Raw genomic sequence first — 16,465 nt, forward strand, 5'->3', positions numbered from 1 at the left:
CCCCCTCTCCTTGTCCAATTCGGACCAAGGGGGGGAGGGGCGCGCGGCCCATCTCTGGCCACCTCTCCTCTCTTCCACTAAGGCCCATTAAGGGCCATATACCTCCCGGGGGGTTCCGGTAACCTCCCGGTACTCCGGTAAAATCCCGATTTCACCCGGAACACTTTCAATATCCAAACATAGGCTTCCAATATATCAATCTTTATGTCTCGACCATTTCGAGACTCCTCGTCATGTCCGCGATCACATCCGGGACTCCGAACAACCTTCGGTACATCAAAATGCATAAACTCATAATATAACTGTCATCGTAACCTTAAGCGTGCGGACCCTACGGGTTCGAAAACAATGTAGACATGACCGAGACACGTCTCCGGTCAATAACCAATAGCGGAACCTGGATGCTCATATTGGCTCCTACATATTCTACGAAGATCTTTTATCGGTCAGACCGCATAACAACATACGTTGTTCCCTTTGTCATCGGTATGTTACTTGCCCGAGATTCGATCGTCGGTATCCATACCTAGTTCAATCTCGTTACCGGCAAGTCTCTTTACTCGTTCTGTAATACATCATCCCGCAACTAACTCATTAGTTACAATGCTTGCAAGGCTTAAGTGATGTGCATTACCGAGAGGGCCCAGAGATACCTCTCCGACAATCGGAGTGACAAATCCTAATCTCAAAATACGCCAACCCAACATGTACCTTTGGAGACACCTGCAGAGCTCCTTTATAATCACCCAGTTACGTTGTGACGTTTGGTAGCACATAAAGTGTTCCTCCGGCAAACGGGAGTTGCATAATCTCATAGTCATAGGAACATGTATAAGTCATGAAGAAAGCAATAGCAACATACTAAACGATCGGGTGCTAAGCTAATGGAATGGGTCATGTCAATCAGATCATTCAACTAATGATGTGATCCTATTAATTAAATGACAACTCTTTGTCCATGGTTAGGAAATATAACCATCTTTGATTAACAAGCTAGTCTAGTAGAGACATACTAGTGACACTCTGTTTGTCTATGTATTCACACATGTATTATGTTTCCGGTTAATACAATTCTAGCATGAATAATAAACTTTTATCATGATATAAGGAAATAAATAATAACTTTATTATTGCCTCTAGGGCATATTTCCTTCAGAAAACGTGTTTTGTTTTTCCCTTTCCGAGAGGCACGACCGTGACTCTCGCGAAAGCACAACCGTGTCTCTCGCGAAAGCAAAACCGTAATTCTCGCGAAAGAAAAAAAACAGAAAATGCGTTTTTATCGTTTCCGAGAGGTACGGCCGTGACTCTCGCTAAAGCACAACCGTGCCTCTCACGGAAAAAAAAACCCGTGACTTTCACGAAATAAAAAAGAAGAAAACGCGTTTTTTCGTGAAAAAAAATCAAAAATTCTTTTTGAATCGAAAAGCTAAGAAAGACCGGGGGAAAACCAAAACGTCGAAAAAACCCAAAAAAATCGTTTAAAAAGCCGAAAACGCGTGCGGAAAAATAAAAATAATAAAATCTGAAGGGAGCGTCCAGACCGCGACACGTGGCGAATGGCTGAGAGCGCGCCAAGTGGCGCTGATCGTTGCGAGGCTCCCGAAGGAGCGGTCGTTAACTAGATGCTCCCAGGGAACCTTGCTGAAGAGGAGGGCAAGATGGGCCGACCCAGGTGCGCAGGAGGCCACGTCATGTTTTTTTTTACATTTCACGTCTTTTATTTTTTTATTTTTTTGTTTCTCCCAATGCAACGCACAGACTTTTTTGCTAGTACTGCTAGAACTAAACAACCCTGTAGACTGATTTTAGCATATGTGTACGACACATCACCATTCCTTGGCATCTTGACAACCCTGCTCGCAGCCTTCACCTTGAGCAGCTCTTCTTTCAGACAAAAGCCTGAACTGCTCTTCTTGTATTTGGACAAAATGCACGGTCAGACTGAACTGCTCTTTTTTATTTCCCTAGCTGCAACAAATCAAAAAATATTTGAGACAAAAGCACGACTTTAAACTTTCAAATAGAGGATCAGAGTTTAGTACTTCCTCCGTCCCAAAAGTACAAAGTTAATACAAAGTCGAGTCACTTATTTTGAGACGAAGGGAGTATGTAGGTAGAAGATACCACAGTTTTGATATACTACAGTATTTTGAAGTATTAGAAATACTTTGAGTTGTTTGGCTAGTGTTGTACTCCTTGTATTGGAAATACGTTGGTATATACCAACGTATGTAATAGCTAGCTAGCGTTTTCTCCTTAGCTCCCAGCAGTTGCAGACCCAACGGCCATGCAAAAAGGCCACCCACATGCACAAAGTCTACTGTCAAACTATCAACCACGACGCCCAAAGTTAGGCCTGCAGCTTACAAAAATGAGGAACACCGTACACTGCACTAGTCACCAACTCCTTGCTCTCAGTTACAGCAAGGTGACTCGACTTGCTGTCGGCTGGCCGGCACTGTAGCAGTCGCACAAAGAGAAGTAGGAGCGGCGGTGATTGCAATCTTGATCAGGCGGCAGGAGTCTTCCTCTGCAAGCAAGATCTGCTGGCTTCATGCCACGGGCCTCCTTAAGAAGAGAAGGCAACAGATAATAGCCGAGCGTAGTCGTTGTTTTTTTCATGGGCGTCTCTTTGTTGTCCATGGTAACCGACGGAGATGATTTTCAGCAACGAGAGAGCGTCGGCGGCTTGGGAGTGAATGAGGAGTCGAGGACGAAGCAACAGGCTCGTTTTCTTCGCCTGCTCTGTTTTGAAAAAAGAGGTTCAACGTTCTTTTTATTTGACAGAGAAAATACTGCATTTTGAGAAATACTGTGGTATAAATACCATAGTTTTTTGGACCAAACGCTTAAAGTAATTAAAACCATAGTATTTAAAAAAACTGTAGTATTCTCAAAATATTTAAAAAATGCAGAGCTATCAAATGGGCCTAAACTGCTCTTCTTTCAGACAACCTGCACGACAACTGCTGTGATTTATTATTATTATTTTGGTCAACAGAGCACAATGGCTAGCGCGGAATTCACCATGCCATCTCGATGATACAATTCGGCGACACGCCGGACGAGAGTTAATTGCTAAAATCATCATATTTAAGGCATCGTTTGCAGAAAACCACAAGGTCACTAATTTTTTGCAAAAAAACCCGCATATTTAGTAATTTTTTTTTGCAAAAAACACTGATCAAATGATTTAAGTCGTTTAATCACTTTCTTACAAGTGGGACCGGATTGTTGGGAGCTAACTGGGCGTGGACGTGAACGGGAGCGACAAGTGGTGGGCGTAGTTGCTAGGGTGGTTGCGGAAATGGCCGGCTGCTGGTCCTCGTCGGCCGATGTGCCCACCCGTTGTTGGGTGCGAGGAAGGAGCTGTTGTAGGGGGGGAGGGGTTGTTTGCTTTTATTTTTTTAAATCTAAGGGGGTTTATGTGAATGTTTTGTCAAGTCGGCTCCCGGTAATCTGACTTCATTTATGCTTTTTGCAAAAAGTTTATTGAATGCGTGGCTTTTTTTTAAAATATGACCTCATGGTTTTGTATAAACGATGTTTCAAATGTGATGGTTTTGTGTAATTAACTCCGGCGAACGAAGACCGAGAGCTCGCGCCACCGGCGACAATGTCCAAGATATCGCCGCGCCGCCAGCTGACGACTAAGTGATTGATCCGCCGCTGCTGATTGCCAACAGCTCAGTTTCCGTCGAGCGGGAGACGCCACCGACGAGGAGAGCCTGCTGTGGTGGTGGTGGCTCACCGCGTATATCCTCGCCAGGCCGTCACAGAGGGGCTCAACCAGGTCGTCCGTAGCATGTGCAGCATTATTTCGTGGGTTGGCCCACGGGGGGTGGTGTCTGCAGCCGCCTCGTCGGCTCGTCGCCGTCAAGACTCTTCCGCGCACCCGCCACGCACGTGCCGCCGGCCATCCTATATAACCCTCGTCGCCGTCACGACTCTTCCGCCGCGCACCCGCCACTCACTCAGCCATCAGCCTGCACCCATCCATGCCCATCGCGGCAGCGATGGCGGGCCAGAAGCAGCCCGCCCTCCCCTTGGTCCTGCGGCCGCTGCTCCTCCACGGCGTCGGCGCCGGGGCCCACCTCCTGCTCGCGCTCGCCGTCGCGGCCCGGCTCCTCTTCGCCTCCGGCCGCCGCGGCAAGGACACGGCCGCCCCGGCCCCGGGGAGAGGCAGTGGCATCCGGTTCCGGTGGGGCCAGGTCGCGGTGCGCGCCACGTGGGCGCTGGCGGCGTCCGAGCTCTTCCTCGCCGCCTACTCGGTCGTCTCGTGGTACCTCGACAACAGCGGCGGCGGCGGGGCCGAGGTCACGGACGCCGCGGCGCGCGCGGTGGCGTGGCTGCTGCTCGCGGCGTACCTGCAGCTCGAGTACCGCGGCCGCGGGGAGGAGCGGTTCCCCGCGCCGCTCAGGCTCTGGTGGGCGCTCTTCCTTCTCCTCTCTGTCCTCGCCGTCGCCGTCCACGCCGCGACCAGCCTCTGCTACGGGCTTCCCGTGCCCGCGCTTCCGTGGGCGCGCGACGCCGTTGAGGTCATCGCGGCCGTGGCGCTACTCGTCGCCGGGTTCTCGGCCAAGAGGGCGGCGACGACGACGGGCGGCTCTGCTTCCGAGGAGCCTCTGCTCAACGGCGCGAGCGACGACGACACCGTCGATGCTTCCCTCTTCACGAGCGCCGGCTTCCTCAGCGTCCTCACCTTCTCCTGGATGAGCCCCCTGTTCGCAGTCGGCCACAGGAAGACCCTCGGCCTCGACGACGTCCCGGACCTCGATCACGGCGACAGCGTGGCGGGCCTGCTCCCCTCGTTCAAGACGAACCTGGAGGCGCTCGCCGGCGACGGCTCTGGCTCTGGCCGAGTATTTAACCAAAAACTACCACAATTCGCGGAAACGTGACAGAAAACTATCACTTTACGATTTTGTCCCGAAAACTACCACTTTTTTTATTAATCCGTGGCAAAAAACTACCAAGTGTGAAAACTGCTCGCTTTGCCTGCGTTAAACCCGAATCTGACTGCCCGACCCCACACATAAGCGGGCTAAAAATGCAATCGAGTCCCTAGTTTTTCTTAAAAAAAGCAATCGGGTCCCTGAAAGAAAAAAAAGAAGCAATCGGGTCCTTGCTGGCGAGCTCCTCGCCGGAGCCGGCCAGCACCACGCCGGCGAGCTCATCGCCAGGGCCGGCCAGCAACACGCCTGGAGAAGATGGCTGCTGGCTGCGACAGCCATGGCCGGCGGGAATTAGCAGCGGCAGCGGGCTGGAACCGGCCGTGCTGCTTGGCTGCTCCCAGCCCGTGCTCGAGCTGTCCGACGGCGCGGAGCTCCTCCTCCTCCTCTCTGCTGGGCGGATCTAGGCAGAGCCGCATCCAGCCGGCGTGGAGCTGTCTGACGGCGCGAAGCTAAGCTAGGCGCGTCCTGGTGGCGTCCGGCGGCGCGGAGCTAAGCAGGCAGCGGGGCGGAGCTCCTTCACCTCCTCTCTGCGGCGGCGCGGAGCGGAGCAGGAGACGGCGGCGTGGGTGCTGCGTGCCGCGGCCACCCCTCGGTCGTCGGCTTGCACGGCATCGCGCGGGACCTCCGCAGCGGGCAGTGCAGCCTCGTCCTGAAGCACGTCGGCCCGAGCCTCGGCCACGTCCTGCGCGCTCGCCGCCGGCCGTTCACGGAGGAGGAGACGCGCCGCGTCATGCGGCAGCTCCTGAGCGGCGCCGCGAGGATGCACGAGCGCGGGCATCGTCCTCGTCGGCGGCGAGGGCGCGGTGAAGATATGCGACCTCGGGCTGACCTCGGACTGGATTGCTTTTTTTAAGAAAAACTAGGGACCCGATTGCATTTTTAGCCCGCTTATGTGTGGGGTCGGGTAGTCAGATTCGAGTTTAACCCAGTCAAAGCGTGCAGTTTTCTCACTTGGTAGTTTTTTGCAACGGATTATTAAAAAAGTGGTAGTTTTCGGGACAAAATCGTAAAGTGGTAGTTTTCTGTCACGTTCCCGCGAATTGTGGTAGTTTTTGGTTAAATACTCGCTCTGGCCCGAAGTTCACCGCGTTCAAGCTCACCAGGGCCCTTGTGCGCACCGTGTGGTGGCACATCGCGGTGACCGCGCTCTACGCGCTCATCTACAACTTGGCCACCTACGTTGGCCCATACCTCATAGACTCCCTGGTGCAGTACCTCAACGGCGACGAGAGGTACGCCGGCAAGGGGAAGCTCCTTGTTGTCACATTCATCGTAGCCAAGGTGTTTGAGTGTTTGTCACAACGGCACTGGTTCTTCCGGCTACAGCAAGCCGGGATACGTACTCGGTCCGCGCTCGTCTCCGTCGTGTACCAGAAAGGGCTCTCTCTGTCCAGCAGCTCGAGACAGAGCTGCACGAGCGGGGAGATGATCAACATCATCAGCGTGGATGCCGACCGAGTCGGGCTCTTCTCATGGTACATGCACGATCCCTGGCTGGTACCTCTCCAAGTAGGCCTGGCATTGTTCATCTTGTACTCCACCCTCGGGGTAGCCTCGCTTGCAGCGCTCGGTGCCACCATCGCGGTCATGCTTGCAAATGTGCCTCCGATGAAAATGCAGGAGAAGTTCCAGCAGAAGCTGATGGACTGCAAGGATGTGCGGATGAAGGTGACATCTGAGATCCTGCGTAACATGAGGATTCTCAAACTGCAGGGGTGGGAGATGAAGTTCTTGTCCAAGATCAATGACCTCAGGACGACAGAGACAAGCTGGCTCAAGAAGTACCTTTACACATGGACCGCGGCCACCTTCGTGTTCTGGGGTGCCCCGACCTTCGTCGCTGTGGCAACCTTTGGAGCTTGCATGCTCTTAGGGATACCATTGGAGTCAGGGAAGGTGCTGTCTGCATTGGCCACGTTCCGGGTGCTTCAAGAACCAATATACAACCTTCCTGACACAATCTCGATGATGATCCAGACCAAGGTGTCTCTTGACAGGATAGCATCTTTCCTATGCCTTGAGGAGTTTCCGACGGATGCTGTGGAGAGGCTACCAAGTGGTAGCTCCAATGTTGCAATTGAGGTCAGCAATGGGTGCTTCTCCTGGGACGGCTCGCCTGAGCTGCCAACGCTGAAGGACCTGAATTTTCAAGCTCGGCAAGGCATGCATGTTGCAGTCTGTGGGACGGTCGGCTCTGGGAAATCAAGCTTGCTCTCTTGCATTCTTGGTGAGGTGCCAAAGCTATCAGGGGAGGTCAAGACTTGCGGGACAATGGCGTATGTCAGCCAGACGGCATGGATACAGAGTGGCAAAATTCAGGACAACATACTGTTCGGCAAGGAGATGGACAGTGAGAAGTATGACAGTGTCCTTGAGTGGTGTTCTCTGAAGAAAGATTTGGAGATCTTGCCATTCGGCGACAAGACAGTCATTGGAGAGCGAGGCATTAATCTTAGTGGCGGGCAGAAGCAAAGGATTCAGATAGCCCGAGCTTTGTATCAGGATGCCGACATCTATTTGTTCGATGATCCGTTCAGCGCAGTCGATGCTCATACAGGATCCCACCTTTTTAAGGTATAATACATGCTTTTCTTTTTTTGTTCAATAGGAGTTTTGAGAACACCTTTCTTAAGGTTTCTTCCATTTGCAGGAATGCTTGCTTGGGGCTTTGGCTTCAAAAACAGTGGTTTATGTCACTCACCAGATTGAGTTCCTGCCTGCAGCTGATCTTATTCTGGTGAGAATTTCATTGGCAAATGTTTCATGTAAATTTTATTGCCATAAATTGTTCGGCTGTCTTTATAAGGTAATTTTAATGTAGGTAATGAAAGGCGGGAGAATAGCACAAGCAGGCAAATACAACGATATACTTGGTTCAGGGGAGGAGCTAATGGAACTGGTTGGTGCTCACCAGCATGCTCTCACAGCATTGGATGTGATTGATGTTGCTAATGGAGGCAGTGAGAAATTATCTTCAAGCCTATCCAGGTCATTGTCATCAGCTGAAGAGAAAGATAAACAAAATGGCAAAGAAGACGGTGACAAGGTTCAAAGTGGGCAGCTGGTGCAGGAAGAAGAAAGGGAAAAAGGCAGGGTGGGGTTCTGGGTATACTGGAAGTACCTCACATTGGCTTACGGCGGAGCTCTGGTACCATTCGTGTTGATAGCACAGCTACTTTTCCAAGTACTTCAGATTGCTAGCAATTACTGGATGGCTTGGGCTTCTCCTGTATCAGAAGACGCCGAGCCTCCGGTGAGCACGTCGACACTGATCTACGTTTTTGTGGCATTGGCTGTTGCAAGTTCCCTGTGCATCCTCGTAAGGGCATTGTTTGTTGTCACAGCTGCATACAAAACAGCAACTCTGTTGTTCAACAAGATGCACATGGCCATATTCAGAGCTCCTATGTCTTTCTTCGATTCCACTCCAAGTGGGCGCATCTTGAATAGAGTAAGTCATTTGCATCTCCTCAAATTTCCTGGGAAGTTTGATTTGTTTACTTCGAATATTGCTCACTCAAGATTGAACTGCTTAGGCTTCAACTGATCAAAGTGAAGTGGATACATACATTGCTAACCAGATGGGTTATGTTGCGTTTTCCATCATACAACTAGCTGGAATTATTGTGGTGATGTCTCAGGTAGCATGGCAGGTGTTCGTTGTTTTCGTTCCTGTAATCATTATCTTCTTGTGCTACCAGGTAATTTAATCCATTTAATATTTATTCTTCATGTTGTTTTAACTGCAAGATCAGCACCTTATTTATACATATATAAATTTTTTGCAGCGCTATTACATTGAGACTGCCAGAGAGCTGCAAAGGCTGGTAGGGGTTTGCAAAGCTCCTATCATACAACATTTTTCAGAATCAATTAGTGGATCAACAACCATCAGAAGTTTTGGCAAAGAAAATCAGTTTGTATTAACTAATAGCCATCTAATAGATGCCGACTCTCGACCGAAATTCTACAATGCTGCAGCAATGGAGTGGCTTTGTTTCCGCTTGGATACGCTGTCGTCCTTTACATTTGCATTCGCTTTGATATTTCTGATCAGTCTACCAACTGGTATCATTGACCCAGGTTAGGATGTTACTAGTTTGGAAAAATATTCGAGTAATGGTAGCAGATTAGATGTGACTTGATATGGGCTTGCAACTAAATCTATGTTCTGCTTTCAGGTATTGCTGGTCTCGCGGTCACCTATGGGCTTAACTTGAACATGTTGCAAGCATGGGTTGTCCGGAGCATGTGCAATTTGGAGAACAAGATCGTATCAGTAGAAAGAATTCTGCAATACATAAGCATTCCTGAAGAGCCTCCACTTTCAACGTCAGGAGATAAGTTGCCCCATAACTGGCCATCAGAGGGAGAAATTCAGCTTCGTAATCTCCATGTAAATACCCTTTTCTTTTTCCTCTTGTTTAATTATGTTCTCCTTTTCTTTTACCGTGTTGTTGCACAGAAATTTCATATTTTTGCCATTGTGAGTGAACTGTTAGAAATCCAGTCTGATGGGAAACGAATTGCAGATTCAGTGTTTTGCCAAATGAGAAATGAACAATTTATGCTACTCCCTTCGTCCCATAATATAAGAGCGTTTTGACTTTTGACACTACACTAGTATCAAACTCTTATATTATGGGACAGAGGGAGTAGATAGTGCAGATCCTTTAACTTCTCAACTTTCTGCAGGTGAGGTATGCCCCACAACTAGCATTTGTTCTGAAGGGCCTTTCAGTCACTTTCCCTGGAGGCATGAAGACCGGTATTGTTGGAAGAACGGGCAGTGGTAAATCAACACTCATACAGGTCCTATTCCGTATTGTCGAGCCTACTGTGGGTCAGATACTGGTAGATGGTGTTGACATCTGCACCATCGGGCTGCATGATCTGAGATCTAGACTTAGCATCATTCCGCAAGATCCAACGATGTTTGAGGGAACTGTGAGGAGCAACCTTGACCCTCTTAACGAATACAACGACGATCAGATCTGGGAGGTACTTTCGCTTTCACATGCTTCATTTCTTGCCAGTCCTCAAATACTTCCACACTAATCAAGAACTTGTTGTGAAGTTGTAGTCTGAATCTTTTGCTCCATTTCAGGCCTTGGATAACTGTCAGCTGGGAGACGAGGTCAGGAAGAAGGAGCTGAAGCTCGACTCACCAGGTCTGATGTGTGATATGTTCATTTTCAGTCATGCAGTTGAAAGTCTGAAACTTAATTTTCTTCCAAGATTCGAAAACTATATCACGTGCTACTGCTTCTTCTGTAAACTGAAAAATCATGCTATATTGCCTTGCAGTGATAGAGAATGGAGAGAACTGGAGCGTGGGGCAGCGCCAGCTTGTGTGTCTTGGCAGGGTGATTCTGAAACGAACCAAGATACTGGTTCTGGACGAAGCCACTGCTTCAGTGGATACCGCGACAGACAACATGATTCAGAGAACGCTGCGTGAGAATTTCTCGGAGGCGACGGTCATCACGATCGCGCATCGGATCACCTCGGTCCTTGACAGCGACATGGTCTTGCTCCTCGACGACGGTCAGCCATCAGCCCATTGAAACAAATCATAATCGCGCCTTGTTAATTCTTCTAATCCCATGTGTTTGGCATATCTGTTCTTGTTGGTCTGACAAAAACCGTGCTAATCTTTGCAGGTGTGGCCGTGGAGCGTGACACGCCGGCCAAGCTGCTGGAGGACAAGTCGTCTCTGTTCTCGAAGCTTGTAGCAGAGTACACGATGAGAGCGACGCACACGTAGCGAACGAGTGGATCCTCCAGCCGTTCTTCCACGCCATTGAGGCTTCTTGAGTGAGTCTGGCTGTCGCTGATGTTGAACATTGTATATGTGTAGGATTGTGTGCGTGTAGTGTATGGTTGTTGTAAGTTGTTGTAAATACTGTTAGGCCGAAGAGATGTGATCCAGGTTGTTAGCTAACTTGCGGATCAATCCTTGGCCTAACTCCCGTGTAAATCCTATCGGCCTTGGAGACACGCGCGTCCCTGCTAATGCATACTCCCTCCAGTCCTTTTTACTTTGTATATATATATATAAGAATTGTCTGAAGTCAAACTTCGCAAAGTTTGACCATATTTATATGAAAAAATATCAACATCTATCATGTTAAAGTTATACAGTATGAAACTTTAAGTCATGACGCATCTGCTGGTATTGATTTCATGTTATGAATGTTGATGTTTTTTTCTATAAAGTTGGTCAAATTTTACGAGGCTTGACTTCAGATAAATCTTATATGCGAACTAAAAAGGACCGGTGAGAGTACACTTAAGCCTCACCTTTTTCTCATGGTGTATACTCTCTCCGCTCCTAAATATTTGTCTTTCTAGAGATTTCAATAAATGACTACATACAAAGCAAAATGAGTGAATCTACACTCTAAAATATGTCTACATACATCCATATGTTGTAACCATTTAAAATGTCTAGAAAGACAAATACTCCCTCTATAAACTAATATAAGAATGTTTAGATCACTACTTCAATATTCTAAATGCTCTTATATTAGTTTTACGGAGGGAGTATTTGAGAACGGAGGGAGTATAAAGCTAACCTCTTCCATCGCATCTAGGTCATTTCGTCTTCAACCTCCGTCGCCATGGCTAAGCATTCTTTTTTGGGGATTAGAGAGAGGGAAAAGGAGTTCATACTTTGAAGATGAACTCTTACATGATAATACCCTTGAATGAGCTCGTAAAAATATTGAGCAATTATATCCGCACAAGCTTTAATAAATGTGGCATTAAATTAATCAGGTCCAAAGGCTTTATCAATAGATAAAAGTTTAACAACTTCATTGATGAAAAGTTCTTCCAGGCATTGCAACTCACTAGATTCATGATGGTGCGTGTTTCTGCGTCCGTCTATTTGGAATGTTGTATGATAAAGCTTTACAAATTTTTGTACAACGGAAAGAAGCTGATATGTGTGCGCGAGAGCACCCTCGTGTCGGCAGAAATCACATATTTGACCTGAGGGCCAAATCAAATCACAAACTGATATTGTTCTGAAAAAATTTCACTCTGGTGACCCTTTCGTGTGGCGTCGGGCGCCACACACTACTATGCAGCGCCTCTCTCTTGGGCGTCACACCTCCTGCCAGCGTGGCAGCCCTGGTCCAGTTGTGGCCCCACAGACAGCACTGCAGCGCCTCAGGCTTAGGCGCCACACTTGTAATGTGCAGCGCCTAGCTCTTGGGCGCTGCACAGGCTGTGTTCCACTTAGGCTGGCCCCACCCTCTTGTAACGCCCTCGATGCGGCTATATCTCCCACGTGTCGAAGCACGACTTAGAGGCATAACCGCATTGAAAGCAATGTCGCAAGTGAGGTAATCTTCACACAACCAATGTAATACATAAGGGAAAAAGATACATAGTTGGCTTACAATCGCCACTTCACACAAATACATGAATAAAACATTACATCATCCAAATACAATCAGGGCCCGACTACGGAGCCAAAATAAAAGAAGAACTCCAAATGCGACAAGGTCCCCGATCGACCCCAACTGGGCTCCACTACTGATCAACTGGAAACGGAACAACATAAAGGACAAGATCTTCATCGAGCTCCTCCTTGAGCTTGGTTGCGTCATCTGCACGGACTCATCGGCACCTGCAAGCTGGTTTTGGAAGTATCTATGAGTCACTGGGACTCAGCAATCTCGCACCCTCGCGATCAAGACTATTTAAGCTTATAGGTAGGGTAAAAGGTATGAGGTGAAACTGCAGCAAGCGACTAGCATATATGGTGGCTAACATACGCAAAAGAGAGCGAGAAGAGAAGGCAAAGCACGATCGAGAAACTATGATCAAGAAGTGATCCTAAAACAACCTACGTGAAGCATAACTCCAACACCGTGTTCACTTCCCGGGCTCTGCCGGAAAGAGACCATCACGGTTACACACGCGGTTGATGCATTTTAATTAAGGTCAACTTCAGGTTTTCTACAACCGGACATTAACAAATTCCCATCTGCCCATAACCGCGGGCACGGCTTTCGAAAGTTCAAATCCCTGCAGGGGTGTCCCAACTTAGCCCATGACAAGCTCTCACGGTTAACGAAGGAATAGACCTCCTCCCGAGACATTCCGATCAGACTCGGTATCCCGGTTTTTCAAGACATCCTCGACAATGGTAAAACAAGTCCAGCAAGACCACCCGATGCGCCGACATCCCGATAGGAGCTGCACATATCTCGTTCTTAGGGCAACACCGGATAAGCAATCCGTACAACTAAAACCAACCCTCGAGTTTCCCCGAGGTGGCGTTGCAAGGGGCTCTAGTTTGGACCAACACTTAGACAAGCACTGGCCCGAGGGGGTTTAAAATAAAGATGACCCTCGGGATGCGCGACTCCCAAGGGAAAAAGGCTAGGTGGCAAAAGGTAAAACCAAGGTTGGGCCTTGCTGGAGGAGTTTTATTCAAAGCGAACTGTCAAGGGGTTCCCATTATAACCCAACCGCGTAAGGAACGCAAAATCCGGGAACATAACACCGATATGACGGAAACTAGGGCGGCAAGAGTGGAACAAAACACTAGGCATAAGGCCGAGCCTTCCACCCTTTACCAAGTATATAGATGCATTAATTAAATAAGATATATATATTGTGATATCCCAACAAGTAACCTATGTTCCAACAAGGAACGAACTCCATGTTCCAACAAGGAACAAACTTCAATCTTCGCCTGCAACTAACAACGCTATAAGAGGGGCTGAGCAAAGCGGTAACATAGCCAAACAACGGTTTGCTAGGACAAGGTGGGTTAGAGGCTTGGTTTAACAATATGGGAGGCATGATAAGCAAGCGGTAGGTATCGCAGCATAGGCATAGCAAAAGAGCGAGCAACTAGCAAGCAAAGGCAGAAGTGATTTCAAGGGTATGGTCATCTTGCCTGAGATCCCGCAAGGAAGAAGAACGAGTCCATGAAAAAGACAAACGGACGTAGACGAACGGGTCCTCACAAACGCGACGTAACCGGAACCAACCCGAAGAAGCAAACACCGGAAATAAGCACACAACATAGTAAACAACCAACACATGAACATGGTATGATATGCGGGATGCGGTATGCGATGCATGTGCATGATTTGTCAAGGAACGAATGAACCTGGCCTCAACTTGGAAAACCAAGTGTGCCACTGGAAAGATGATATGAAATCGCTTGAAAACGATATAAAGAACGCCGGAATCGGAGTTACGGTTTGGAAATGGCAAGCAATTCAAATATGGCACCGGTCTGCGATATACAACAAGTAGCCATCTAAATGCAATGAGATGAACAAGCTACAACACCCAAACATGACAACAAAATACATGGCAGGGATGCATTCATGATGCTTAACAAAAGACTAGCACTGAGCTACGGCCAATTCATCCATTAACAGGTTCAAACAAGCATGGCAAAATGCATATGGTAAACAGATTTTAGACTTAGTGAAATTAACACTAGCCTGGAATTTCAGATCAGGTAGCACACTTCGGAGCATGAAAACTATATGCTACAGGACCTGAACATGGCAAAGTAAAGCATGGCATGGAACTACTCAAAGAGCTTAACAAAAGTCCCTTAGTGACCTTGAGCCAAAAGGGATCAGAAAATACAATTGCAAGCATGTGAACATGGCAAAAACATAATCAGTTCTCAGACTTAGTGAAAACTGGAGCATGCTGAAACAGATATCAAGTAGGCATGTTTACGAGCTCGATGCACTCACTACAGAGCAAGTCATGACAATATAAGCATACACCCATCAAGAATACACATTATACAAGATATACATGGCAAGAACAATAACATGGCATGCACGGATCAACTACAACATCCTCGGCAAAATCGCTAATAAGTAGACAATCTGCCCAGATTCATGAAATGACAAAAGTAGATCCCGATTGACTCAAGCTAGGGTGCTCCATAAATGCAAACGAAGACATGGATGGATAGAGCACTACAATATTAACAAAACACCCTTACTGATCATCCTTAAAAGAGGCACGGATCACTAGGAAACAACATGAACATATGGCATAATGAGATAAACAGACCAAGGACTTAGTGGAAATGCTAAGTCCCTGAAATCAGCATTATCAAGTGCCTCACTTGGCAAGCTTGTGCTAGTCACCACACACATCACAAAAATACATGGGTTGCACCTCTGGAGAGATGGCAAAACCCTTAACAAAACATATATAGAGCTCATGGACATATCATGCACACATTAATCATGGCAAAAATGACAAATATCTAAATGGAGCAGTAGATCTGACAAATACCTCAAGTAGCACTCTTCTAACAGCATTTCGGGCATCAAGATGAACTCAAATGAAAATGATGCAATGAGATGAAATGATGTACTCTCTGAGGCGAACATTTTGATATGCTATATGCATGAATCGGAGCAACGGTGATGCAGTTACGACATGATGAAGAGAGGCACATGAACCTAGAATCTCAGGACTTAGCAGAAATTCAGTGAGCGTCAAATAGTAAAAATCGCACGGGACGGAGGATAGCTGGGCTGCTCACCACTGGGCTCGGCCCACGGGAAGAGGAGAAGGTAGGCCGGTGGGAGCGGCTGCGCTGGGCCGGACTCGGGGCGCGGCCCACGCGGTGGCGCGGTCAACGGAGGAGGGCAGATCGGGGCTCTCCCGATCCCGATCGGGACGCCGGCGGCGAGGTCGACCGAGGCGACGCCGGTGATCGACGGCAGGAATGGATTCGACCGCTGGGCACCGGATCCGGATGTGGTGGAGGTCAGCAGGTGACCGGCGATGCGGAGAAGGGCCGGTAGGGGACGCGCGGTGGCCGGAGGGCAGCACAAGGCGGCGGAGACGACGGAGTAGTTTGCCGGCGGCGAACTTGGACGGCGTGCGAGCAAGGCGGGGTGGAGACGATGCGCGCGGCGGCGGCGGAGCAGGGCGAAGGCGGCGGCGCAGGCGTGAGGAGGCGACGCGGCGAGGTCGGTGGCGAGGCACGGTGCGGGATCCGGGACGACGATGTGGTGGCGGGGCGCTCCGGCGACCCGGCCGGCGAAGTCCGGTGAGCGGGCACGACGCCGGTGCGCACAGGCGGCGGCGGGCGGATCCGGGCTTGCGCGGGCCCGCGATGGGCTCCGCGGGCCGCGGCGGTGGTGGGAAGTGGCGGCGACAGGTGGCGCGATGTGAGTAGGCGAGGCTAGGGTTTGGACTGCGAGATTTTTCGGAGGGAGCCACCTATTTATAGGTAGAGGGAGCTAGGAGAGTCCAAATGAGGTGCGGTTTTCGGCCACGCGATCGTGATCGAACGCTCTAGATGATGGAGAGGGTTTAGGTGGGTTTTGGGCCAAAATGGAGGGGTGTTGGGCTGCAACACACACGAGGCCTTTTCGGTCCCTCGGTTAACCGTTGGAGTATCAAACGAAGTCCAAATGATACGAAACTTGACAGGCGGTCTACCGGTGGTAAACCAGGGCCGCTTGGCAAGTCTCGGTCCAATCCGGAAA

The 16,465-nt window shown here is 49.0% G+C and overlaps 1 protein-coding gene across 1 annotated transcript; it reads left to right on the plus strand.

The window, feature by feature from the left end:
• Positions 1 to 3,852: 3,852 nt before the first annotated feature.
• On the plus strand, positions 3,853 to 11,004 carry LOC119284869 (ABC transporter C family member 3-like). Its single transcript, XM_037564035.1, has 11 exons — positions 3,853 to 4,854; positions 6,025 to 7,532; positions 7,609 to 7,695; positions 7,780 to 8,409; positions 8,495 to 8,659; positions 8,747 to 9,041; positions 9,140 to 9,354; positions 9,654 to 9,959; positions 10,066 to 10,129; positions 10,266 to 10,505; positions 10,622 to 11,004. The coding sequence occupies exons 1-11, from the start codon at positions 4,002 to 4,004 to the stop codon at positions 10,723 to 10,725; spliced, it is 4,467 nt and encodes a 1,488-aa protein (XP_037419932.1). The 5' UTR covers positions 3,853 to 4,001; the 3' UTR covers positions 10,726 to 11,004.
• The last annotated feature ends 5,461 nt before the right edge of the window (positions 11,005 to 16,465 follow it).

The sequence above is a fragment of the Triticum dicoccoides genome, chromosome 4A (assembly GCF_002162155.2).
Source record: "Triticum dicoccoides isolate Atlit2015 ecotype Zavitan chromosome 4A, WEW_v2.0, whole genome shotgun sequence".
Classification (NCBI taxonomy): Eukaryota; Viridiplantae; Streptophyta; class Magnoliopsida; order Poales; family Poaceae; genus Triticum; species Triticum dicoccoides.